The sequence below is a fragment of the Grampus griseus genome (assembly GCF_964374135.1).
Source record: "Grampus griseus genome assembly, chromosome: X".
Lineage (NCBI taxonomy): Eukaryota > Metazoa > Chordata > Mammalia > Artiodactyla > Delphinidae > Grampus > Grampus griseus.
In genome coordinates, this window is record NC_138999.1 from 105,910,196 (window position 1) to 105,936,672 (window position 26,477).

Consider the following 26,477-nt stretch of genomic DNA (forward strand, 5'->3'; position numbering starts at 1 on the left):
GGGCTTTACTGTTTAATGCTGTTTTCTAACAATGCCTGGTATATAGTAGGTCCTTAAGAAATACTTGTTGAATGAATGAATTAGTCACTAATTTAGCTGGATATGATTGAAATATTCAGAAATAAATTCAGTCCTACTTGTGAATGTAACTAAACTTCTGAACTTAAGAGTGTCTCAGAGCTTTTTGTTTTTTTATTTTTTAAAGCAGTTTGAGAAGTGGGAAAAAGATCCGAGAGGCTTGTCAGTGTTACTATAGAATACAAGAAATTAGGGGTAAGGCTAAAAAGGCACCAGTCTCCAAAGATCATTAAGTAAACTTTTTGCTGTGTGTAACTATGTCTGAACTCATTAATGTGAGCTATGACTATTAGCATATTTTCTTATCAGTTTTATCTTCACAAGTTAAGACAAGCTTTTACTCTTAAGCATCTCATTTGGTGTATTTTCAAACTTAGACAAGTTTCTTTTACAAGTTGCAAAAGTTAAGAAATCTGATGCAGGTGAGAAAAGAGTAGTTAGAAAACTATATTGCCGTTTTGCCACCACCTTGTAGGGGGATTGATGGAGGGGGAGGTATGTTTGCTTTCACTGTGTTCTCCTGTGTTGAACCTATTACCTAATACCAAATTCTGAGTGTGCTGGTCATTACGTGTGTTAGTCAAATGTAATACTAGTGATGATTCCATCGTAGTTTTAGTGCATTGTAGAGTTTACGTAGCACTTCCACTTTGTTCTCATAATTATCCTTTAGGGAGGGAGGTCTTGTGGTATTCATGCCATTTTACAAATGAGGAATTACCCTTTTGGAGGAGCCAAACAACACGGCCTAAGGTCACACAACTAGAATTAGTAAATTAAACACTAGAACATACATCTTACGTGTTCTGGTTCTGTGTTCTTTAGAACCATAGAATTTTAGATCAGGAAGAAGCCTTAAAGATTCTAAACTATATATATACATACATATATATACACATATATATGTGTGTGTGTGTACACACACACACACACACACACACACGAATTTAACATTACAAAGTTGATGTGCCAGGATTCTAACCCAGGTCTTCTCCTCATATCGAATCTGTATTGTTTCTAGTCTTCCCTGTCTTTGATTTTGGAGATGTGTATGCTACTGGATGAACTGGCTGTCTGATAACAAAGGTAGTTGGGTTTCTTAATATTTTTCTGATTCACATCTATGTTTGTAATGGTGAATAGCTTCCAAAAACATTTAAATGTATTTTGAGGCAGCTTGAGATAGTGGAAAGAACATAAGCCTTAGAGCCTAGCAGATTTAAGTTGGAATCCTATGACTTCTTTCCTCATTAACTGTGACATTGTGGAAATTTCCTAACTTCTTTGTTTCCTCATCTATAAAATGGGCAGGATATTACCTACCTTGAAAAAATCAAAGATAGTATAGTATGTTAAGTTCCTGACACATGGAATATGCTCGATAATGTTACCATTGTTTTATGTAGCATTCATACAAATTGACACGAACAGTTGTTAATGATCTTAAATGTTAGTGGATATGAAGTTTTCAATATTATTACTACTACCTGTTGATTTTTATTGGGTGCTAGGCACTAAGCTAAGTGCTTGATAAATCTGTCATTTTATTTTATTTATTTTTTAAATATATTTTAAAATACATTTATTTTTATTTATTTTTGGCTGCGTTGGGTCTTCGTTGCTGTGCGCGGGCTTTCTCTAGTTGCAGCGAGCGGGGGCTACTCTTCGTTGCAGTGCGCGGGCTTCTCATTGCGGTGGCTTCTCTTGTTGCGGAGCACAGGCTCTAGGCACGCGCGTTTCAGTAGTTGTGGCACACAGGCTTAGTAGTTGTGGCTCGCGGGCTCTAGAGTGCAGGCTCAGTAGTTGTGGTGCATGGGCTTAGTTGCTCCGTGGCATATGGGATCTTCTCGGACCAGGGCTCGAACCCGTGTCCCCTGCACTGGCAGGCGGATTCTTAACCACTGTGCCACCAGGGAAGCCCAAATCTGTCATTTAAAATCCTTAAGCAGGAACCACGCAAAGTACAGGTGCAAATCTCCTCACTTTACAAATAGCAAAAAATTGTAGGCATGCACCTTATCTCTAGCCAAGAGCCCTAAAATAAATGTTGATCTACTTGGATCTAATAATGATAAGATAGGGAATAATTAAACATAAAGTATGTACACAGGAAGCGGCATTAGTTATTGTAATGAAATACTGTGGTCAATCTTAATGTCTAACAATAAATAAGTAGGTTATAGTACATCACGTGTGGTGGAATTTCATGAAACTATTAGTAGTAGTTATTACGAATATTACAGAAATGGTAGAAATGCATATAGAGATGAAAAATTATGCACAGTTACATCCATTCTGTGGTTATAGTTTTGAAAATTTTACACCTAGACATTCAGGCATGCACATATGGACAAAGCCTGGAAAGAAAAATGAGAAAAAGTGATTTATTAGTGTAATGGATGCTATATGATTATTCTAAGCGTTTTAAAGGTAATTTCGTGTGTCATTTTGTGGGAACCAAGGTCATATGCTTCCTGTGTAGTGTGCACTGAAGGACATTGATTGCCCTTAAAACATTCAGCGGGTTTAACCTAGATGACAGGGTCCAGTATACTGTTTCTTATACTTTGTGGGCACTTTAAGTAATCTCAACTATTGGCTTTTTATTCTTTTAGTAAACTCTCAGCACACATTATCATTCAACCCATTGCATTTTCCAATGGAATTTTAGTGTTTTTTTTCTTCTCTTTGTTCTTGAACATGATAGCCACCACAAGTAGACCTACATATATAACTACTTTTGTACCTTAATGGATTTATTTGAGAATCTTAAAGTTCTTGGGCTTTAAACCCCAGATATATGTCCCACTGCAGTATTATGAGGGGAACCATCCATTGTAATCTTTTTTGCCCATTACTTTTTCTTGTCAATCAGCAAAGCAAATACTTTACTGCTCTCTGCCTTCCGAATTACTTCATATACTTTATGGTTGATATATTTTATGGTATGTGTGTTCTTTTCTGTTTCATTGCTTCCATAAAAAAGACTGGTTTAGGTGTTAGTTTGATTCCTTCTGTTTTTCCATTTATCTGTGAGTACTACAAGACACAGTGCACCATTGATTCTTGCATTTCTCATTTATATTCTGATTTTAAAACAAGCTTGTTAGAAAGAATTTGCCTGCTGCCTTTTCAGTTGTTTCCAGTTAAGGGTTGATTCTATGTGTGTCTGTCTGTCTCTTACGTATTTTATTTATTTATTACAACAATTTATTTATTTATTTAGGCTGCATTGGGTCTTTGTTGCTGTGCGCGGGCTTTCTCTAGTTGTGGCCAGCGGGGGCTGCTCTTCGTTGCGGTGCACGGGCTTCTCATTGCAGTGGCTTCTCTTGTTGCAGAGCGCGGGCTCTAGGTGCGCGGACTTCAGTGGTTGCAGCAGGTGGGCTCAGTAGTTGCAACACGAGGGCTGTAGAGTGCGCAGGCTTCAGTAGTTGTGGCGCACGCGCTCTAGAGTTCAGGCTCAGTAGTTGTGGCTCACGGGCTCAGTTGCTCCGTGGCATGTGGGATCTTCCCGGACCAGGGATCGAACCCGTGTCCCCTGCATTGGCAGGCAGGTTCTTAACCACTGTGCCACCAGGGAAGTCCCTCCCTGTGCCTTTTAAAAATGCAGAATTTTTCTGGGCATAGGACATACATATAATTTAGTGTTTTTTATTCCAGAAAAAATGGTATTGTAATTATTTCTCTATAATAAGTTAGCTTAGACATTTTTTGTTGTTGTCGTATTGGGGAGTTCATGGGGATGTGATTGAGGGCATATTTTATGTCAAAAGAATAGACTTTACTATACAGTTGTCCCTTGGTTTCTGTGGGGAGTTGGTTCCAGGACCTGCTGTGGATACCAGAATCTGCGGATGCTCAAGTTACCGTGGTCAGACTTCTGTATCTGTGGTGGTTCCGCTTCCGCAGATTCAGCCAACTCTGGATCATGTAGTACTGTAGTATTTACTGAAAAAAAAATCTGCATATAAATGGACCCGCATAGTTCAAACCTGTGTTGTTCAAGGGTCAGCTGTATCTTTTCAGAGTGAATTGTATATAAGATGCAGTTTTTGTCCTCAAAGAGTCAGCAGTCAATACAGAAGGTAATTAAGGAAACAAAAACATTAAGAATACAGGATCATTAGGAACAGAAAGAGGTAGTGATTATCTGGGAGACTTCAGGGAATGAGCCTTACAGAGGGTAGTGATTGAGGTTCAGAAGCAGTTGACCAGGGCATTCCAAACCAACCCCCCACCCCATACATTGCAGTAGAGTATCCAACTGCTCTTAGTTGCCGTAACATACCACGAGTTTTGATGCCTCCATGTTTCTTTGCTTGAGCTGTTTCTAATGCATGGAATGCTCCTGCATCCACTTTCCAGCATACTGTGCATATCATTCTAGATTTAGATTGGGGTCACCTGGAAACCATGTCCGAGCTCCCCTTACCCAGTTAAGAGCCACTTCCCTGGGGCTTCCTGTGCATATTTATGCCAGTGTACTTTCTTTTTTTAATTTAAGTTTAATTTTATTTTTTTGGCCACGCCACATGGCTTGTGGGATCTTAGTTCCCCAACCAGGGATTGAACCTGGGCCCTTGGCAGTGAAAGTGTGGAGTCCTAACCACAGAACTGCCAGGGAATTCCCCATGCCAGTGTACTTTCTTATTTTTTTAAAATAAATTTTTAAATTTATTTATTTTTTGGCTGCATTGGGTCTTTGTTGCTGCATGCAGGCTTTCTCTAGTTGCGGCGAGTGGGGGCTACTCTTTGTCGTGGTGCGCGGGCTTCTCACTGCGGTGGCTTCTCTTGCTTCAGAGCACAGGTTCTAGGTGCGTGGGCTTCAGTAGTTTTGGCTTGTGGGCTCTAAAGCGCAGGCTCAGTAGTTGTGGCACACGGGCTTAGTTGCTCCGTGGCATGTGGGATCTTCCCGGGACCAGAGCTCGAACCTGTGTCCCCTGCATTGGCAGGCAGATTCTTAACCCCTGCGCCACCAGGGAAGCCCCTAAAAATATACTCTTTAATGCTTTTTTCCATTTGAGTAAACTTTTATCTTGGGTTATTCAGAATTTCTAGAAACTGGCAGCTCCTGGTGTTTCTGTAGAAGATAGAATTGGAAAGAAGAAGATCCCAGTGGCAAATTGAAGTCTATATGGAATAAACTTCTTGGATATTTCAATCATGGTTAGCTTAAACTTGGGCAGTATCTTTTAGGAAAGACACATTTCTTTCTTGTGTAAAGAAGAGTGGTATGGTGACCACTGGTGGCTTAGACTTTGGGAAGCTTCTTAAGGACGTTCTGGGGGAAATGCATCATTGAGCTGTGGGTTTCTGGCATTTGTGTGAATAAGGTTCAGATGATTAAGTGGCCCAAGCAGGAAGGGGGAAGTGTGTTTGCTTTTCTTCCCTAACTACTCATGCCTTCTCTGTCTCTAAAACTGGGTCATTCTGTATATCAGAAGTTGCTTATTCCATGACTTAACAGCAGCTTTTCTTAAAGTGGGATTGGACCCACCTACATAGGGGATTTGTGAATAATACAAGATGCCTGACACTTGTATACAGGTCTACTGAATGAGTCCCTAGTTGTGGGTCCTGTGACCCTGCATTTAAACAAGCGTTTATATGATTCTTATGCCCACTGGAATTTAAGAGAAGCACTCTCTTATAGATAGAATTTTCCATTATTTATTACGTGATCACCTATAAGTATGGTGGTGGAGCTGCTGTTCCCCTTTGGGGACATACAATTACAAACAATAAGTGCTTATTTGCTTTATAAGATTGATGGTAAAGTGTAGCTGTTGGGGATTTTCTGCTGCTCAAGATTTTGCTAGAGATCATTTTGTGTACACAAGTGTAAGGAAAAAATATTGTTTTTATTGCATGTATTGAACAAGGTGTGTAAGACATTTCAGGGGTTTCCTATGTGATAGTTTTAGACATTTACGTAAGCATAGAGGAAGGAAACTAACACCTTTCTTATATTTGAAATTGACTGATTCACAGGACTTTAAGAGCATAATCTCATTTGTTCTGAAGAGCTGATACGTGGATTATCCTAACAGGGCACCCATCTATTTGTGAAGCAAATATGCAGAAGGCAGGTTCAAGCCCAGAGTTTTATCTCTTACTAGCTGTGTGACATTAGGCAAGACTTTTAATCTTTTAGAAAATAATCTTATGAGTGTTTAGGGGAAGTCAATGATGTGTTATGGAAACCATTTCATTACTTAAGTATTTTGGTAAGGCTTCTGGTCTTTCCATGGTGGCGTGAGGGTGTTTTTCTTCTTGCATCTAATATAGAAATAACAAGGAGAACAGAAAAAAGCCCTCTGTAACTAAATTCCTTTCATTCTTTTTTACATACTTGGAGACATAAAACGTGCAAATCACAAAAAATGTGTAAGGGTGGGGGTGGGTAGTGCATCAAAGAAGCATGGAGAGTAGTGAGCTAGTTAGCCCAGGGATGGCTGATCTGAGAAATCTCAAGTGCAAAAGATAATAACATCCTTTGTATGTGGCAATGGGAGTAGATAAGGAGGTGAGCGGGCTGGAAGATAAAGCCCTTGTGGACAAGGTCAGATTAGGAGAGATGGTAGGGCAGTATGTAATAACTATTGCGCAAAGACGCCATTATAGCAGGAAGTGATCTGTCTCCTTGGAAGCAATGGAGAGAATGTTTTGCTTTTTGAAGTCAGCAAGAAAGAGGTCATCAGCCTGTTAGGAATGTGGGCAAATGACATGAGCAGGGAGAGTTTATGGAAAAGACGGTAAGAATGGCTCTTAAATATAAGGAAATTAGAGAAGGGCAAATTAAAACTACAAGTATCACTTCTTAGCCAGACCTATTTGGTTCCTGATTTTTATTAGTGGGCAAATACTGCATTATCCAAATCTTCTGGTTTACAAGTTTTGAATAACAAGGGATTTATTGAAAATGTATGTTTGGTTTCTGAGTTTGTGAAGTAAAATTTTATGTAGGGAGATTCACCTATAACCTGAATTATCACTTTTCATTTTAGCAGATTGGCAAAAATTTGGAAGTCTTAACAGTGCACTTAGCTGTACAGAAACACACCCATACATAGGTTGGTTGCTGGTGGAAGTACAAATTGGTATAACCTTTGTGTATGGAGGCCAATTTTAATATTATTTGTTAATATTACAAATGCATATGGCTTTTGGCCAAAATCTGCAATCATGTACCAGTTGGTATGAGGGACAGCTTATGTGTTAATTGACTAAAATGACCAAAGCAACATGGAATTAAATATTGTTCAAGTGGTTAAAACAGATAGTTTTGGTGTTCTAGTATAGATGTTGAAGAAATTAATTGGAAGAAAGCATTTGGGTGGTGGTGGGGGGAATAGCACTGATGGACACAGATTTAAAAATTTTTTATTAAGATATCATTTACATAAAGTCCAAGTTACTCTTTTTAGTGAACAGTTCTGTGAGTTTGGGCAAATGTATTATATAGTTGTATCACCATTATCACAGCAACATATATTACAGTTCCAATATCTCTACCCCCGAATCCCTCCAAAACTCCTTGGTGTGTGTTGCTCTTTTTTTTCCAATCTGAGCCCCTGGCAGCCACTGATCTATTTTCCATCCGTAGGGTTTTTGCCTTTTCCAGACTGTCATATAATTGGAATCATACAATAAGCAGCCTGTTGAGTGTGGCAGCTTTCACTTAGCAGAATACATTTGAGATTTGGCTGACTCGATATATCTGAAGTTTGTTCCTTTTTTACTGTTGAGTAGTATTCCATTGTATGGATATAACATAATTTGCTTATCCATTCACCAGTTGAAGACATTTGGGTTGCTTTCCACCTTTTGGTGATTACAAATAAAGCCACCCAATTTTAGGGCTTCCCTGGTGGCGCAGTGGTTAAGAATCCGCCTTCCAATGCAGGGGACATGGGTTCAAGCCCTGGTCCAGGAAGATCCCACATGCCGTGGAGCAACTAAGCCCGTGCGCCACAACTAATGAGCCCACGTGCGACAACTACTGAAGCCCGTGTGCCTGGAGCCCATGCTCCGCAACAAGAGAAGCCACCGCAATGAGAAGCCTGTGCACCGCAATGAAGAGTAGCCCCTGTTCGCCGCAACTAGAGAAAGCCCGCGCGCAGCAATGAAGACCCAACGCAGCCAAAAATAAATAAAATAAATAAATTTTAAAAATCATATTAAAAAGCTATTTTAAAAAAAGCCACCCGGGCTTCCCTGGTGGCGCAGTGGTTGAAAGTCTGCCTGCCGATGCAGGAAAAAACGGGATCGTGCCCCGCTCCGGGAGGATCCCACATGCCGCGGAGCGGCTGGGCCCGTGAGCCATGGCCGCTGAGCCTGCGTGTCCGCAGCCTGCGCTCCGCAATGGGAGAGGCCACAACAGTGAGAGGCCCGCGTACCGCAAAAAAAAAAAAAAAAAAAAAAAAAAGCCACCCAATTTTATAGTTGAAGGTTTTTACATTTGAGTCTAGGATTCATTTTGAGTTAATTTTTGCATATGGTACAAGGTATGGATTAAGGAACTTTTTTGGCAAATGGATATATAGTCGTTTGAAAAGACAGTCTTTCTTCATTGAAATGCCTTGGTGCCTCTGTCAAAAAGTGAGTGACCATATATGTGTGTGGATCTATTTCAGGTCTCTATTCCATTGATCTGTCATAATCACCATTTACAACGTCTTGATTACTGTAGCTTTATAGTAAGCCTTGATACAGTATATAGTGTAAGTTCTCCAAATTTGTTCTTTTTCAAAATTGTTTTGACTTTTCCGATTCCTTTACTTTTTCATCTAAGTATCAGTTTGTTGATTTTTTGGGGGAAAAAAACTTCTAGGATTTTGATTAGACATTTTAAAGTTTGATTTTGGTATAATTAATACTAGATTCATAGGAAGTTGCAAAAACAGGAGAGAGGTCCCATGTATCCTTCAGTTAGTTCCTACCAATGGAAACGTCTTGCATAACTAGTACAATATAAAGACCAGGAAATTGACATTGGTGCAATCCACAGTGTATTCAGATTTTACAGTTATATGTGTGCTTTTTTGTGTGACTTTGTGTGTTTTTAATTTTGTGCAATTTAACACATGTATAGATAGATGTAACCACCACCACCATCAAGAGGCAGATATGTTCCATCATCACAAAGATCCCTCATACTACTCCTTTATTGTTACACTCATCCCCCTCTCTCACCTTCTTCTATTCTGTTCCTAATCCCTGGCAACCACTAATCTGTTCTCCATAATTTTGTCATTTTGGAGGCTGTTCCATAAGTGGAAATCATACAGTATATGCTGTAGAGATTGACTTTTTTTCACTCAAAATAATTCCCTTGAGATTCATGCAAGTTGTTGCATCCCAACAGTTAATTCCTTTCTATTGATGACTCATATTCCATGTACTATGGTTTGTTTAACCATTCACCCGTTGAAGGATATTTGGGTTCGTATTAGTTTGCTTGGGCTGCCATTACAAAGCACCACAAACTAGGTGATTTCAACAAATTTATTGTTTAACGGTTCTGGAGGCTAGAAATCCAAGATCAAGGTGTCAGCCAAGTTGGTTCCTCCTGAGGGCAATGAGAGGGAATCCATTCTATACCTCTTCCCTAGCTTCTGGTGGTTTGCTGGAAATCTTTGGGGTTTCTTGGTTTATAGAAGCATCACCCAGGTCTCCACCTTCATCTTCACATAACATTCTCACTGTGTGTGTCTGTCTGCAAGCTCCCCCTTTTATAAGAATACCAGTCATACTGGATTAGGGCCCATCCTGATGACCTCATTTTAACTTGATAACTTTTGTAAAGAACCTAACTTCAAATAAGGTCATATTTCAAGGTACTGGGGGTTAGGACTTCGAAATAGGAGTTTGGCTGGGGGGACACAATTCAACCTATAACAGAGTTGTTTCCAGTATTTTGCTATTACAAATAAAGCTGCTCTGAACATTCATGTACACACTTTTGTGTGTGTGTGTGTGGTACACGGGCCTCGCACTGTTGTGGCCTTTCCTGTTGTGGAGCACAGGCTCCGGACGCGCAGGCTCAGCGGCCATGGCTCACGGGCCCAGCCGCTCCGCGGCATGTGGGATCCTCCGGGACTAGGGCACGAACCTGTGTCCCCTGCATCGGCAGGCGGACTCTCAACCACTGCGCCACCAGGGAAGCCCCATGTACACATTTTTGTGTGGACATAGATTTTCAGTTTTCTGGGATAAATGCTCACAAGTAAGATTGCTGGTTTTTATGGCAAATGTGTGTATGGTTTTAATTTTTTTAATTTTTTATCAAAATAATCTATATATAACGTTGAATAAGTTTAAGGTATACAATGTGCTGATTTGATATTTAAGGTATACAGTGTGCTGATTTGATACATTTATATATTGCAAATATGATTACCATAGTAGCTTTAGCTGACACTTCTGTTCCGTTACATAATTATCATTTCTTTTTTTTGTGGTGAGCTGTATGGTTTTTAGAAGAAACTGCTAAACTCTTTACCAGAGTAAAGATATAGCTGAGACTACCTTACATTGTTCAACCAAATACTTCAAGTTTTTAAAAATTAATTTTTTTGGAGTGTAGTTGCTTTACAATGTTATGTTAGTTTCTACTGTACAGCAAAGTGAATCAGCTATACATATACATATATCCCCTCTTTTGGATTTCCTTCCCATTTAGGTCACCACACTGCATTAAGTAGAGTTGATTTTTTTTTTAAAGCTAGATATTTCTTTGACTGTTTTGCCATAAAGATACAAGCTTTGTTTCCTATTTACTGTATAAATAGGAGACAAATACAGTATTCTGAGTGTAGATGTCAATTGTCAGTGTCTTAATTTATAAAATTACATTTTAAAAGATATCAATAGTTATGTTGTATAGTATGCTTGTTCACTAGAAAGGTGTTCTCAAGTGATTGATAAAATCTTGTTAATGTTTGATACAAGAGACGCTTGATAAAAGGGTTTAAATTTAAATTTTTTTATCGTGGTAAAAAACCCCGTAAAGTTTACCATCTTAACCATTTTTAGGTGGACAGCTCAGCAGTGTTAAGTAAATTGACATTGCTGTGAAACTGATCTCCAGAACTTTTTCATCTTGCAGTTCTGAAACTCTGTACCCATTAAACACCTTCCCCTTTCCTGCCCCCCCACCAAAATGTGGTAACTACCATTCTGCTTTCTGTTTCTACGAATTTGATACTTTAGATAGCTCATGTAAGTGGGATTGCACAGTATTTGTTTTTTGTGACTAACTGGCTTATTTCATTTACAATAATGTCTTGAAGGTTCATCCATGTTGTAGCGTGTGACAGGACTTCCTCTTTTGTTAAGGATGAATAATATTCCAATGTATGTATATGCCCTATTTTGTTCATCCATTCAGCTGTTAATGGACATGTGGGTTGCTTCCACCTCTTGGCTACTGTGAATTTGCTGCTATGAATACGGTTGTGCAGATATCTCTTAGAGACGCAGCTTTCAAATATTTGGGATATATACCTGGAAGTGGAGATTTGCTGGATTATACGGCAGTTCTATTTAAAAAATTTTGAGGTACCTCCATACTGTTTTCCATTGCAGTCGCACAATTTTACAATCCTACCAACAGTGCACAAGTGTTCAATTTTTTCCACATCCTTGCAGGCACTTGTTGTTATGTCCTTTTTATTCTAGCCATCCCAGAGGGTGTGAAGTGGTATTTCATTGTAGTTTTGATTTGGTTTCAATTCAAGTGCTTTGTCCCTTTTAAATTTGTGTTATTTGATTTTTTTGTTGTTGAGTTGTAGGAATTCTTTGTATATTCTGGATATTAACCTCTAATCAGGTATGATTTGCAAATCTTTTCTCCCATTCTGTAGGTTGCCTTTCACTCTGGTGGTTGTGTCCTTTGTTGTGTAAAAGTTTTGATGTAGTCCCATTTGTCTGTTTGTGCTTTTGGTGTCATATCCAAGAAATCATTGCCACGTCCAGTGTTATGAAGCTCTTCCCCTAAGTTTTATTCTATGAGTTTTATAGTTTTAGGTCTTACATTTAGATCTTTAATCCATTTTGAATTAATTTTTGTATATGGTATGAGATAATGAATGATCCGACTTCATTCTTTTGCTTGTGGATATCCAGTTTTCGCAGCAGCATTTTTTTGAAGAGAAACCCCATGGAGTGGTCTTGGCACCTTTGTCAAAAATCATTTGAATGTGTATTCAAGGGTTTATTTCTGGCCTCTCCATTCTATTTCATTGGTCTGTATGTCTGTCTTTTTAGTTTTTAATTAATTTTATTTTTGGCTGTGTTGGGTCTTTTGTTGCTGCATGTGGGCTTTCTTTAGTTGCAGCGAGCAGGGGCTACTCTTCATTGCAGTGCGCGGGCTTCTCATTGTGGTGGCTTCTCTTGTTGTGGAGCACGGGCTCTAGGCGCATAGGCTCAGTAGTTGTGGCTGAGCCTACGTGCCTTGTGGCACACTGACTCCGTAGTTGTGGCTTGTGGGCTCTAGAGCGCAGGCTCAGTAGTTGTGGCTCATTGGCTTCGTTGCTCCGCGGCATGTGGGGTCTTCCCAGACCAGGGATCAAACCCGTGTCCCCTGCATTGGCAGGCAGATTCTTAACCACTGTGCCACCAGGGAAGCCCTGTATGTCTGTCTTTATGCTGGTATTGCACCTTTGTGATATGTTTTGAAGTCAGAAAGTGTGTTTCCTCCAACTTTGTTCCTTTTTTCCTAAACTGTTTTGGTTATTTGGAGTCCGTTGAATTTTATGAGGAATTTTTCCATTTATTTGTGACTTCTTTAATTTCATTCAGCAGTGTTTTATAAATTTCAGTGTTTTATAAACACTCAAATTTTATAAATTTGAGTCTTCCACCTGTTTGGTTAGGTTTGTTCCTAAATATTCTTTTTGGTGCTATTGTAAATGGAATGGTTTCCTTTTTGGATTGTTTGTTTTTAGTGTATAGAAGCACAACTGACTTTTGTGTGTTGACTTTATATCCTGCAACTTTGCTGAATTTGTTTATTGTAACAGTTTTTTTGGTGGTGGGGGTGAAATCTTTAGAGTGTTCTATGTATAAGACTATATCATCCGTGAACAGAGATAATTTTGCTTCTTTTTTTCTGATATGGGTGGCTTTTATTTCTTTTTCTTGCCTAATTGTTTTGGATAGGACTTCCAGTACCATGTTGAATAGCAGTGGAGAGAGAGAGCATCATTGCTTGTTCCTGATCTTAGAGGGAAAGCTTTTAGTCTTTTACCATTAGGTACGATATTAGCTGCGGGCTTTTCATAAGTGTTCTTTATTATGTTGAGGTATTTCCTTCATTGTCTAGTTTGTTGAGTGTTTTTATCATGAAAAAGTGTTGAATCTTTATTTATTTATTTATGGCTGCGTTGGGTCTTTGTTGCTGTGCGTGGGCTTTCTCTAGTTGTGGTGAGCGGGGGCTACTCTTCCTTGCGGTGCGCGGGCTTCTCATTGTGGTGGCTTCTCTTGTTGAGGAGCACGAGCTCTAGGTGCGTGGGCTTCAGTAGTTGTGGCACACAGGCTCGGTAGTTGTGGCACATGCATTTAGTTGCTCTGCGGCATGTGGGATCTTCCTGGACCAGGGCGTGGACCTGTGTCCCCTGCATTGGCAGGCGGATTCTTAACCACTGTGCCACCAGGGAAGTCCCAAGGTGTTGAATCTTATCAAATGCTTTCTCTGTATCAGTTGAGGTGATCGTGAGGCGTTTTTGCCTTTCATTCTGTTAATGTGTACATTACAGTAATTGATTTTCATGTGCTGAACCAGCCTTCCATTCGGGGAATAAATCCTACTTTGGTCATGGTGTATAATAACTTTTAATATGCTATTGAATTTGGTTTGCTAATATTTTGTTGAGGATATTTGTATTGGTGTTCATCAGGGATATTGGTCTGTCGTTTTTTGTAGTGTCTTTATCTGGCTTAAGTTTAGTTTTTAAAAAGTAATTTACATGTTTTAATCTTTATTTAGGAAAGCTTAAGTTTAGAGAGAATTAAAATAATTTTGGAGTACAACATATATGTGACTCTCCTGTCATTGTCATTGTGTGGAATTACCAGCCTTTTAGATTTGAAATGAGAACTTGGAAGTGCCTATACTGTGTTCATAAACTTTATTGTGAAAACATGATTTCTGAACTTTAATATGACTATAATTCAAGCCTGTGAATTGTGTACTGTGGATGTTAGTAGGAAGATTAGTGGTTTATATCAAGTGGATGCGAATGCTAGGTATTTTAATAAAGTGTTACCTAATCAGACGTGGAAGGGACAAGAAATATTAAATATAGGACTTCCCTGGTGGTCCAGTGGTTAAGACTCCACGCTTCCACTGCAGGGGTTGTGCAATCCCTGGCTGGGGAACTAAGAGCCACATGCCACGTGGTGCAGCCAAAAAAAAAAGTATTAAATATGTAGCATGTATGTTCTGTTTGCTGCCATAATAAAATGAATAAAAAATACTGTGCTTGGTAGTAGTAACTGCAGTTCTAAATTTTAGATTAAAATTTCCCACTGTCCTCTATAAAGTGATTTATTTTACACTTTATTAACCGAATTGTATCTAAGTTACAGTTGTGTCTCCATCTTCATGTGAGTTATTAATAAACACTCAAGATTTCATTTAGATACTTTTTAGTGCCTTGAATAAATGTGAAAGTGTTTTTGGTGTAATCAGTCTGAGAGTATGTGAAATAAAAATTTGGATTTCCCTCAAAATCTGGGCGGGATTATCCTGTCTTCATCAACTTTGTTATGAAATCTGCCTTGATAACCGCTATTGATTGAAATCTGCCAGTGAGCCAGTGGTGCCCAGCGCGAAGTGGATTTGATGGTAATGATGCACTGTGCTTATATCATGCTGTATACCATTTACAAGTGTTAACACATGAAATTAGCTCGTTGTTGTAAATTTGATTTTCAGATCTAGACATTCATTTATACTAGCTAATTTTGTCTCACCTCTGAAATGTCGAAAGCCACTACACCCAGTAGTAATTGCTGCTGTTTACTCATGTCTTAACATACAGAAAGTTATGTCAGTGGGGCACATACATACTTTAAATTATTGCAGAAGGCTAACTTCAGAGTATGATATTCAAGTATAAGTGAGATGAAGAGTGAACATTGACAGTACTTCAAAAAATGATTCATGATTTAGCTGTTGACCTTGCAGACTGAGGTATGATTATGTATTTATTTATTTATTTTTGGCTGCGTTGGGTCTTTGTTGCTGCGCATGGGCTTTCTCTAGTTGCGGCGAGCGGGGGCTACTCTTCATTGCGGTGTGTGGGCTTCTCATTGCGGTGGCTTCTCTTGTTGCGGAGCGTGGGCTCTAGGCGCGTGGGCTTCAGTAGTTGTGGCTCAAGGGCTCAGGAGTTGTGGCTCACGGGCTCTAGAGTACAGATTCAGTAGTTGTGGCGCACGGGCTTAGTTGCTCCACGTCATGTGGGATCTTCCTGGACCAGGGCTTGAACCCTTGTCCCCTGCATTGGCAGGCAGATTCTTAGCCACTGCGCCACCAGGGAAGTCCTGAGGTATGATATTTGATAGTATGTGATAAATATTTACCTGTTTTGATATTTATTTTGCGATAGGGCCAGATAATGTCTAGTCAACAGCAGCTGGTTAGGCAAACTGGGGAAGTAGCAGACTTGGAATTAGATAGTTTATATATGTCCACTGTATCAGGTATGATATGGTATCCAGTGTCTAGCAGCAGTCAGTGTCAGTATGGTAGACAGATGAGAGGAGGACAGTATTGTGGCATTTGGATTAGGGCAACTGGAGAGACACAGGGAGACTTTTTAGGGTAGGTTTAGGGGCAGGATTCCAGTTCCTGGGATGGAGCTGGTAGATACATTACAGCAAGAACAAGGCAGAGTGTTGATCCTTGGATGACTAAGGCACAGGGTACGACTGAGTACAGAGTGATAGAGTAGTGGGTCTGCAGGAATAAGGCAGAAGCCTTTTCTTATCTCCCCCCTTTTCCCCCCTCCTCAAAATGGTAGCACTTTGTGCATGTGAAGTTAATGATGGAGTGCTAGATTTTCTACAGAAATCAGAACTGATGGTCGAGAACTGGGGCAAGCTGCGTAGGTTGGGCCAGGTGATCCTAATTGTGGTTAGTACTTGAGTCACATTTGGAAAGTATTGGGGAATGTGGGTAGACAAGAAAATAAGGAAGATTGCTGAGCATATACTATCATACATTTAAAAATAGGAGGGGAACAGGTGGATGTTTCCAGTTCTATCTGGCTTAGTTTCTGGCAGTGTATAGTGATGCCAGATGTGTGTAGACTGTGCCCCAGCTTGCTCCTTCCCCTCTTCCTGCAAGTAAAAGTTGTTTTTGAAGTGTTGTGGCATTAGGTGTGTTCACTTTGTCTACTTAGTTATTTTAGAAAGTTTTTTTTTACTTTTGGCCTTCCCTTTCTTCTGTATATTATTTTTTAAGTTTGTAAGGGCAGATATTTGACCTCCCCTACCGTTAGTTAGGAAATGTAGACAGGATTATTAATTCTTTTACGTATTTAGATTTCTTCTAGTCCTGCCTTCTCCAGATTACCTATTCCTGCACTAGAGCAGGTGCTCCCATTAGAAATTCTTTAGGACTCCTTCCTAGTTTGTGGAAAGGAAAATACATTTGCAAATGATTTATGTGGTAGGTGTAATGTGAGTATGCTATCAAGAAACACTTCGGTTAAAATTGTGTTGCTGGCCTGAATATACATGATCATTGTTTGATTTGTCATTCTTTTCACCCTGTTGTTTACTTAGAAGACTATTAGCAGAAATTAGGGAGATAAACAGAGGGAGGAAACATATCTTTTTGAGCAAGGAGAAATCTTTTTTAAAAGGCTTTTTTCATTTCTTGCCCTACCTATGTACTCAAAGTTGCCATGTATCATTTGACATAAGGAATGATAGTGACTTTCCTGTTTTGAGTAAATAACTCCAGGAACTAGTCTCCCTTTTCTTTCACAGTCTCATCCTAAATGACAGACTTCTGTCTGCTATCTCCTAAGAAAGTAGATAAGCCAATAAAAGGAACATACCTTTGGGTCTTGTCGGGAGTTCATATGAAAGTTTCTGTTCCCTGCTAATCTTGAGTAGGTGAACATAATAAAGATATTTTATGATAGAACTCAGTTTCTTTTTGTAGATGTGTAACTTTTTGACATTATGTATCTGAAATATGAATAGATCAGGTTTTAGCAGCAGAGATAGTTTTGTAGTTCCTCTCAGTTCAGATTTTAAGAGAAGACATTGAAAAATAAATATCCACCCTCATAATTTACTTTTTTTCTTACTAACGATAACATCGTAATTAAAAATTTAAAAATCAACCACATTTTCACCACTCTGATATGTTAACTGTTTTCCTTTGTTTTCTTTTTGGTTAATATTGTATCCTAATATAAGGCTTTAAACTTAATCAAACTTTACCCATGTTGCTACACAGTCATCATATGTAGTTTCAGTGTATGAATATGAATTACATTTTTGTACCGTAAGTTAATCCATGGCTGGGCATTTAAGTAGTTCCTATTTTTAAGTGTTTGCATTATAATGATGGTGGCATTTCAGAAGGGTATATACGTTTCCAAGATGTGATCCTTATAGATAGAAGAACGTAACCCTTTTGGGCTAGTGTTAAGATAAGGGTGTGACGTGTGGTATATGTGCTGAATTTGCTAGCTTTTAACAGTTGACTATTTCTGCATTTTTAGGGAAAGAATTAATACACCAGCTACTTTAAGTGCTTCCCCCACTCCCCAATAACGTGTGAGTTCTGAGGGACCTTGTTAGTTTTGTAGTTTTTTATTTTCTATCTTGAAACCACTTGGGATTGAATTAAAGGAACTTTGAAACAATCATTCTTCTATAAAAGAAATCAGAATTACCTTAAGTTTTTAAAACAATATCAAAGAAAAACGGGTTGTTTTTTGTGTATTTTTACTTTTTTGGCGGTGGGTGGATAATTTTAATCAAGTCATTTTTTGGAGTTAAGGATGCAAGCATAATTATATATATTTAGTATATATTTGTGTTTATGTGCTAGAGTAGTAGGTATCCAACAGGTTTTCAGCAGTGGAAGAAGAAAGTTTTTTTGTTACTGAATTAGTTAACTCGGGATCTAAACTGAGTAACAGGCCCTAAACATAGATTCATTATAGATAACTTGAAAAGTATGGTGATCAAATTTCAGCTTTTAGATCTCTGTTTATATCAAAAGCATTACTGCTGAGAGCGTTTACTTGAATTTAAGGTATAGAATTAAAATATATATAATCACCTATTTTTAATTTTAATAAATCTTTAATGGCAGTGTATTACACACTTGAGCCTAAGGAAGTGGTTTTACTTTAAAGTATGTTATTCAACCTATCGATAAATGTGTTTGCTTAGTTTTCAGTAAGGAGAAGCAGAAGCTAGTTGTTATTGGATGTATTTTTTCCCAAAAGGGAAATAGTGATTGAGAGTTAAAGCAAATTTTATTTCTGTGCTTTATCCTCCAAAGCTGTTGGAATGTTAACTCTCTTATAGTAGTTATAGAGAATTGGTACAAATGCTAAAAATCTCAGAGCTTTTCTTTGACATTAGGTGAGAGCTCCACCTTGTGATCTTTGAGCATATTTCTTAAAAATTAATAACCTACATACAGTAGGCCAGAAATGGTGTGGTGAGTTTGATTATTAAACTTATACTTTTATTTGAGCATTATATATTCTTACAGTTTGGGGATTCCCAACTTAGGTCAAATGGCATTAAGTACATTTAAAGACCTTGTTTGTGAATTTTTTAATGAAAATCTTTGGGGGAAGCAAATTGTATTTATGTATAGCTGTAGACATTTAAAATAAAAAGGGAAAAATTCGAAGTTCTTCCTGCAGATAAAGTTTATATTCTTGAAGAAAAAAAACCGCAGACCAATGCTAACATATCCATCATTCCCCCTACCTCTTTAAATTACACAACAACTTTAATATATATAATTTTTTTGAGCTATGAAGAACTGTTTTGGTGGCAAATTGGTTATTTAGAGCATGATTACAGTAGTAAAAACTCAAGATACATGGAATTTAATATTATGTTTAATAATAGGTTGCATTAGAGGAAGATGCCTTTTCCTAGAAATATATTTTCACATTTACTGTTACAGGTAGTTCCATAAGGGCAAGGATCATTGCTCTCCTGTTCACTACTGTATGCCCAGTGCCCACTGCTGCATTTGGCACATGGTAGATACTTTTACTTGGTTGGATGGATTTTTAATATTTAGAAACTTTTAAAAACAGGTGTTTCACTGGGATAGGGAGTTGGCTAGTTTAATAATTTTTTCTAAACCTATCAGACCCTGGCATGATATTTCTTTTTAAAATACAGACACCTTGTCTGGGAGACACATCTTTATAAATTCTATTTTTCTTTTGTGTTTTCTTTGGTTTCTAATTACCAAGTACATGTTAGTATAGCCGTACTTTGAGAAAAATAAGTTGACCTGGCAAGACTTCTTGTACACTAGAAATTAATTCTGTGCTATTTAGAGGAATGTAGTATATCATACAGTACCTGTTTTATTTAGTGCTCTCTGCTTTTCAGAGCTGATTCATTCTTTATGTCCTTTAGTAGAATACATTTATGAACTATCTTTAAAGTCTGCTTAAAAACTGTATATTTAAGGAATGCATCAAGTTTGGTTTTATAAAATGCTTAGAGAGAGAGGGGAGGGGACAGGTAGGCAGACAGACACAGCAAGCTCTTTATTTCCATCTTGCCATCTAGATGACCTGATGTGTTGGTTAGAACTTATTATCTCTGTACCTCTCCAGCTCACTTAAAAAAACAAAATTGTTCTCTTTTTAAAAAACAGTTTTCTTTTTTAAATTAGTTGGGATTTTTAGGAGGCTAGAGTGTATCCTACATGTGATGATGGCAAGTCTCAGAACTCTGATATACTACTTAGATAATTCCTTAGGTTATAATAAAAAAACCAAATTAACAATTAGTGGTCTTGGAGGGGAACAATCCTGGGACCATGATTTAGTGTGAGAAGACTATACTAACAGTGATATCTAAATAAATATTTTACAATATGAGTATTCTTCAGAAAAAAAGAAACTCAAAGTGGTGGTATAGACAACCCTTGATTAGGGCTTAATTTGTATATTATTGATTCTTGTTTCTCCTCTTCATTATTTTGCTATTCATAGTAGCTTAATTAGAGTGAGCAAGGAAATGCAGTGTTTTGAACTTTTGTATGTTAATTATATTAAAAAATTTTTAAAAAATTATATATTAGTAGCCATTTATGATGTTTTTTCAAGATTTAAACTTAATGGAACTTAAACTTAAACTTAAACTTTAAACTTAATGGAAAAATTGAATGATCAGTTTCTTGTATAAAGTTTACTCTGCTGGAAGAGACCATTAGAAGTTCATCACTATGTGATATTTGAATATTTATTATTAATTGGATATGTTTAGTCTTTAGGTGGCCACCAAGTATGAGATTTGCTTGGAAATAAAAGCATAAAATTTTAAAAGAAAGTTATACATAAGATTCAGAGCTTCAAACCCAGTCTGTTTTCTCTTTTTTGTTATAGATTTGTCATTTGCTTTTAGGTCACTCTCTTGTTTAGGAACTGCATCTTCCTATGGCCAAACTTACTTTGGTCACAAATGGCATTCATCTGTTGTCCATATGACATTATTGGTATTTAAATTGATTATAAGTTCCTTGAGGGAATGGATCAGAGCTAACATTTTTTCCCCTTTCCTGTTCAACGCAGATGGTATTATCATGAAGTGTAGTTATTTATTAATAAGCCACGCTTTTGGACCGTATGTTTCTTCTATGGTAGAAGAACCTGTTTTTAAAGTATTTTAAAATTATATCTTAGATTTTTTTTATTAGCTCCTTTTAACTATACTGTACATCATAAGCAGAAAGCTATAGAATTTTCAGGCGTCTTGTATTATGGTTTAAACTTGTCATAAAGATTTTAGGATGAGTAAAAGTCTCATTCTGTTCCTAGTTAGGGTATCTGTCTTTTTAAGCAAGGCTGGAGAATCATAACAAATTAAAAAAAATAATTGTAGTAGAAGCTTCTTTCTTTGTATTTGTTGTTACTGTCGTGGGGCTACAACAGTTGTAACAAATCCGTATCTAGAAAAAGCAGAAATCCTTATTTACTAAAACACATTAGCAGACACTTGGAAATTTAGTTTTGGGGTAGATATCCTTCCCAATATTTTTGGCATGTTTATAATAAATATGGCGTTCTCCCCGCCCCCCGCCCCCTGTCCCTTTTAAAGGAATTGTTTGTCTTAGAAGAAAGAAGCAAACCATCATTTTACCCACGTAAATATATGAATATATTTCTGACATTGGGGCGTCCCAGAAGATGATAAAGAAATGATAGCAGCTCCAGAAATACCAACTGATTTTAATCTACTTCAGTAAGTATATTATGATAATCTCTAAATACTCATTTTTTCCACAAAATGGGAACTGTATTAACTTCAGTTAAAGTTACTTCTGCTTGAGAAGATATAATGTTTCAGTATAAAATAGCATGCATACTTGGAAATAGTTTATATCAATGCTTACTGAGTTCTGTAACAGTAATTCCATGCCTTTTTTTGTAGTATATTTTATAATTTAGATCCTGGAAAATTTATTATTTTTGCTGTTCAGTTCTTTGAGTCCATACTTGGTTTTACAATAGCAACTGTTTTGAAGGGAGTGTCATGAAATTCTTAAAATGTTAAGTGTTCTCATTAGTAAGGAATATATACCATGCAATACTATTTAGGATGTAATGTCAGATTTCTGTTTAAAATCAAATGACAGGCTAAAACAAATGTAGGAGGGTAGGACATGCTTTCCTTTTTTTTTTTAACCCCCCAGAAACAAATTATATGCTAATTGGTCCATAAAGTGACTTCAGCATAGCTATTTTCTTTACCCTTGTCTTAAAAGCTACTGTACTCCTTATTGAGCTTTTATTCTCATTACTCTTTGGTGTTTTGATGTAGGAAAGAATTTGAGCTGCTATATGCAGCAGTGGTTTTCATACAAAGCTCCAGTTTCATGAGGTACCTAAGTGAAGAGTGAACCTTTAAACTGCTCGTGGACCCCCATTAACTTTACGCACACATATACCACATATTAGGGTCTTTATAAGACTTGATTTAAAAACAGAGTCTGGTTGCTAAAAATTTTGAAAACAGCAGATATCCTTGTACATAATGGTGGCCAGTGTCTGCTTTTGATGTTTTTTTATTATTTTTTTTATTTTTATTTTTTATTTTTTTTTGATGTTTTATAGATTTTCATTTTTTAAATAATTTTATTATTTTCAGAGTGTTAAGGGTCTGTTGGGATATTGCCAATATTTCAAAGTATGATTTTTAATGTGATTTTAATCCCAGTTTATATTGACTCTACTTTTAGATTCTTGAGGAAAATTTCTTGTTTTTGTTTGAGGGAGGATATGGGATAGTCTGAGAAAAAAATTAATTTTTGGTTTGACTACTATAAAATTATCTTATGAAATTTCTCAAATACATTAATACAGTAGAGGTAATTTAAAAGGTTTGCGTTATAAGCTAGACTGTTGACCATTAGAATATCTCGAGTAATTAGAGCCTGAAATAGGATAATGGATAAGAGGGAATCGATGTTGTGGAGGTAGAATAGACAGTATTTGATTGGGTATGTGAGGTGGGGGCAGGGTAAAGAGAAAGGAGTGGAAGATTCAGTCGTGTGATGGATGGCTCATGAAGTTTCCAGCCACTAAAAGGTGAACCCAGTATACCCCATAAACATATTAGCATATGTTAATTTCACCTAGGATAGGTTTTTGTTGTTCTTTTGATCTTAAAAACAGAAGGAAGCATTAGAGAAAGACAGACTCACAAGAATATTTCTTCTCTGGTTGGGGATATTTTAGACTCTTATTACCCCATTTACTCACTTCAGTTTTCTTCAGAAGGTTTTCCAGTTAGTAATTAAGCCTCTAGTGGCTCATTCTTTTAGTTGGGATAGCCTGGAGATGAGGATTAAGAATGTAATTGAGGCTTTGATTACTCTTTGGCCATCAGAATATTGGCAAAGACTAGTGATTGCAGACTTATAGCATTTACTGAGCTCTCTAAGAGAGCTAGTGTCCCACAGATATCTTGGGGAAGAAAGAAGATTACTTACACACCAAGATGTTTAAAACCATTTTCAAAAATTTTTTTGCAAAGCCATATAGGCATGTGGGAAGATTATTGATGACAACAGTATTCTTAAGATGTAAGAGGCATGAGTTTCAAGGTTAATATTAAGTAGTCATTCAGTTTTGAGTGCATTAACTATGGGAAATGGTGTTTATTACAGGCTCTTTTCCTCGCAACATTATAGGACATAGTTAGGATTGCCACTATCTTCAATACAGTGTTTAAATAACTTTGTAGGTAAGTGCTATAAATAGTAATTTTTTCCCCCGATAGCATCTTAACCATTATTTTAGATTTATAAAGTATTCCTAACTCACAGCCTCTGGACAACTGGTTATTATAACAATAAAAATGGAAATAGAAGAAATCTAGTTAGAGAAGACTAGCTTTAGAAAGATAGTCTTTCACTTTGATTCTATTTATTTTAAACAAAACTGACAATAGTTTTACACATTTAAAATGGTAAAACCTTTATCTTTTATGTGTGTTGTTCAGTTCTAAAATCCATTGTGACCCAAATATTGATACTGGGTATGCCTTGCCTTAAGCATTTAAGTGTGGGTCTGTTACTACTATTTAGATAGATAGACCCATGTTTACATATATAGGAAGCATCACACATGTGTATTTAAATTGGTTTACTTCCATTTTGCCTTAGAAAATCCAGATTATACAAAGCACCCCTCCTACTCCAAAATGAGGGACAGTTTCTTAGAACTATATAAATCTATATTTTAGAGATTAAAGAGACTTCAGAGATTTCATTCTTTCCTGCATAAACATTGTTTGTAGATGAGAAGATTGAGTGGTTGTCAGTTGTCCAAGATCACAGTTTCCTAGTACCGTATTAACTAGAACCAGTTTTCTTGACTATAGCTCAACAGCTTTTTGCTTCATAGAGGATTTTGATCAATTAGCACACTTCCCTACCCTGTTGATTTAGTTTGTAAAAATGTTTTACGTATATTCTTTCAGAAATACATGTTTTGTATAGTTACACTTAGATTATGAATATTTTTGTGTTATATAGGAAAGGTCATAAGATCCTTAATATTGCTAAAATTCCCTAATAAAGATTATCTCATACCTAGTGCTAAAATACAGTTTTACCTGAACACCATGGTCTTTGAATCAGAAAATGAAACCAGCCATTCCAGTAGAACACCACGTTTCCTAGAGTTAAAAGTTTGAGAGCCCCTGGTTTTGTTTTTATGCTTTGGTTAAAAATTAACAAAATAAAAACATGCTTAGACATTTGTGTTTTAGATTAATGTTTTTGTGTTATATAATTTTAAATGTTTGGTAATATGCTACGATATGTTGCTTTGGGAAAGCATCTTAATTACATTTAATGCTAATATAGTTTTGTAATGAGTTAACCAAGCCTTTCTTTTAGAAAATATGGCAAAATTTAGAAACTCCATCTACATTTCTAAGGAAGATTTTAAATAATTGCTTATCTTTTTGTCATAGGGAGTCAGAAACACATTTTTCTTCTGACACAGATTTTGAAGACATTGAAGGAAAAAACCAAAAGCAAGGCAAAGGAAAAGTATGTATAGAATATGTGTCTTTATTTTGGTTCTTACGGTCATAAATATACATATATGAATAAATATAATTATATACTATATATAGTTGTTTTAGTTATGTCTCAGATGTTGTTGTCTTTTAAAAATGCTTTTTTCCCCTGACTGGTATGGCAAGCTTTTGAACACTTCTACTACTATAAAGTTGAAATTAATACGTCATTGTTTCTAGTAGTTTATTTTATAAAGCATAGTATGCTAAGCAAAATGTGGTACTCTGTTGGCTTTATTTTTATTTGTACATGAGTAGTCCAATGTAAAGCAAATCAGTAAATTTCTTATTCTAAAGTACCCTAAAAATGTAACCTACAAGCGTTTAAGTCTAATGGGTTACTGTTGACAGTGACTCTTTATAAGTAATGTCAAGGATAAAAACTAACAAAGTTCTGAGTCAATAGAATGCAAGTTTAGAGTATGAGTGGGTAGCCTGAGAGGTGTGGGTAACTTAGTGAATGGTTAAATCGTTTTGCTATTTTGGAAAGTACATTTGACTCCGTGCATGTGTAAATACATTGTGCAAAAGATGACTTGCTTTTGTTCAGCATTTTCTTTGCCAAAATGAATTTTGGATTTATATTTTCTCATGACACATTTACTTTTTTTTTCTCTTTTTTTTTTTGATGATTCTCTTATTTTTATTGGGGTATAGTTGTTTTACAATGTTGTGTTAGTTTCTACTGTACAGCGAAGTGGAGTTCCCTGTGTATACAGCAAGTTCTTAGTAGTTATCTGTTTTATACATATGTGTATATATGTCAATCCACATTTACTTTTAAAAAGTCTAAATAATGCAGAAATGTACAATGAGCAAAGTAAAAATTTCCCATTTTAAATATGTAAACATTTTTGATGAACATACGCATGTATATATACACCTGTATATAAAAATGCACATAGAATTTTACTTAAATGGAATCATACTGTGCAAACTGTTTCATTTGCTTTTAAAACTTAATGACATGTTGTCAGCAGCTTTCCTATCAGTGAATTTTTCCTGTCTGTAATTTTTAATGGTGTCATAGGATCCCATTTTATGTATGGAACATAATTTATTTAACTAGTCCTTGGAATATCTTTTTAGAGTGCACATAATCCATGTGTTTCATAATTTCGTATGCATTCTTAGTCCCTTAAAAAGTGGTAGTTTGGCGGAGGGGAGAGAATGTGAATGAATACAAATGTTAACTCATGACTATCCAAAGACAGCCATAATTCTAGTGGGTAGTATATGCTTATTCATTAGAAAACCACTTTTCCTTGTTCTGCAGTCATCTTTCAAAACAGAAACTCTGCTTTTGGCTTTAATTTGCAAGCTGGGATAAGACTTATAGTGGCATCTGAATAGAGTAGCCACTGTTGTGAGTGAGGTATTAGGCATCAGATCAATGATTTATTATAACAATAATAATGTTTTGACCCTATACTATGTATGTTCCATGCAGTGTGCTAATAATTTTACATGTTATCTAATTTAATATTTGAACAGCCCTGTAGATTAGAAAACTTAATTTTTGTAGATAGGAAACTGAGGTCTAGAGAAGCTTAGTCATTAAGGATTTGAGC

The 26,477-nt window shown here is 36.7% G+C and overlaps 1 protein-coding gene across 6 annotated transcripts in view; it reads left to right on the plus strand.

The window, feature by feature from the left end:
- The window catches only part of STAG2 (STAG2 cohesin complex component), a 116,159-nt gene that overhangs the window by 19,644 nt on the left and 70,038 nt on the right, over nt 1–26,477 (plus strand). For 5 of the 6 annotated variants that reach the window (XM_082680696.1, XM_082680700.1, XM_082680699.1 and 2 more), the window contains exons 2-3: nt 21,415–21,558; nt 24,799–24,877. In XM_082680696.1, coding sequence (XP_082536822.1) covers nt 21,515–21,558; nt 24,799–24,877 — 123 coding nt within the window. In that variant the 5' untranslated portion in view covers nt 21,415–21,514. Of the gene's footprint in view, nt 1–21,414; nt 21,559–23,514; nt 23,563–24,798; nt 24,878–26,477 lie in introns of those variants that run through there. The other variant, XM_082680701.1, reaches the window with a different exon arrangement.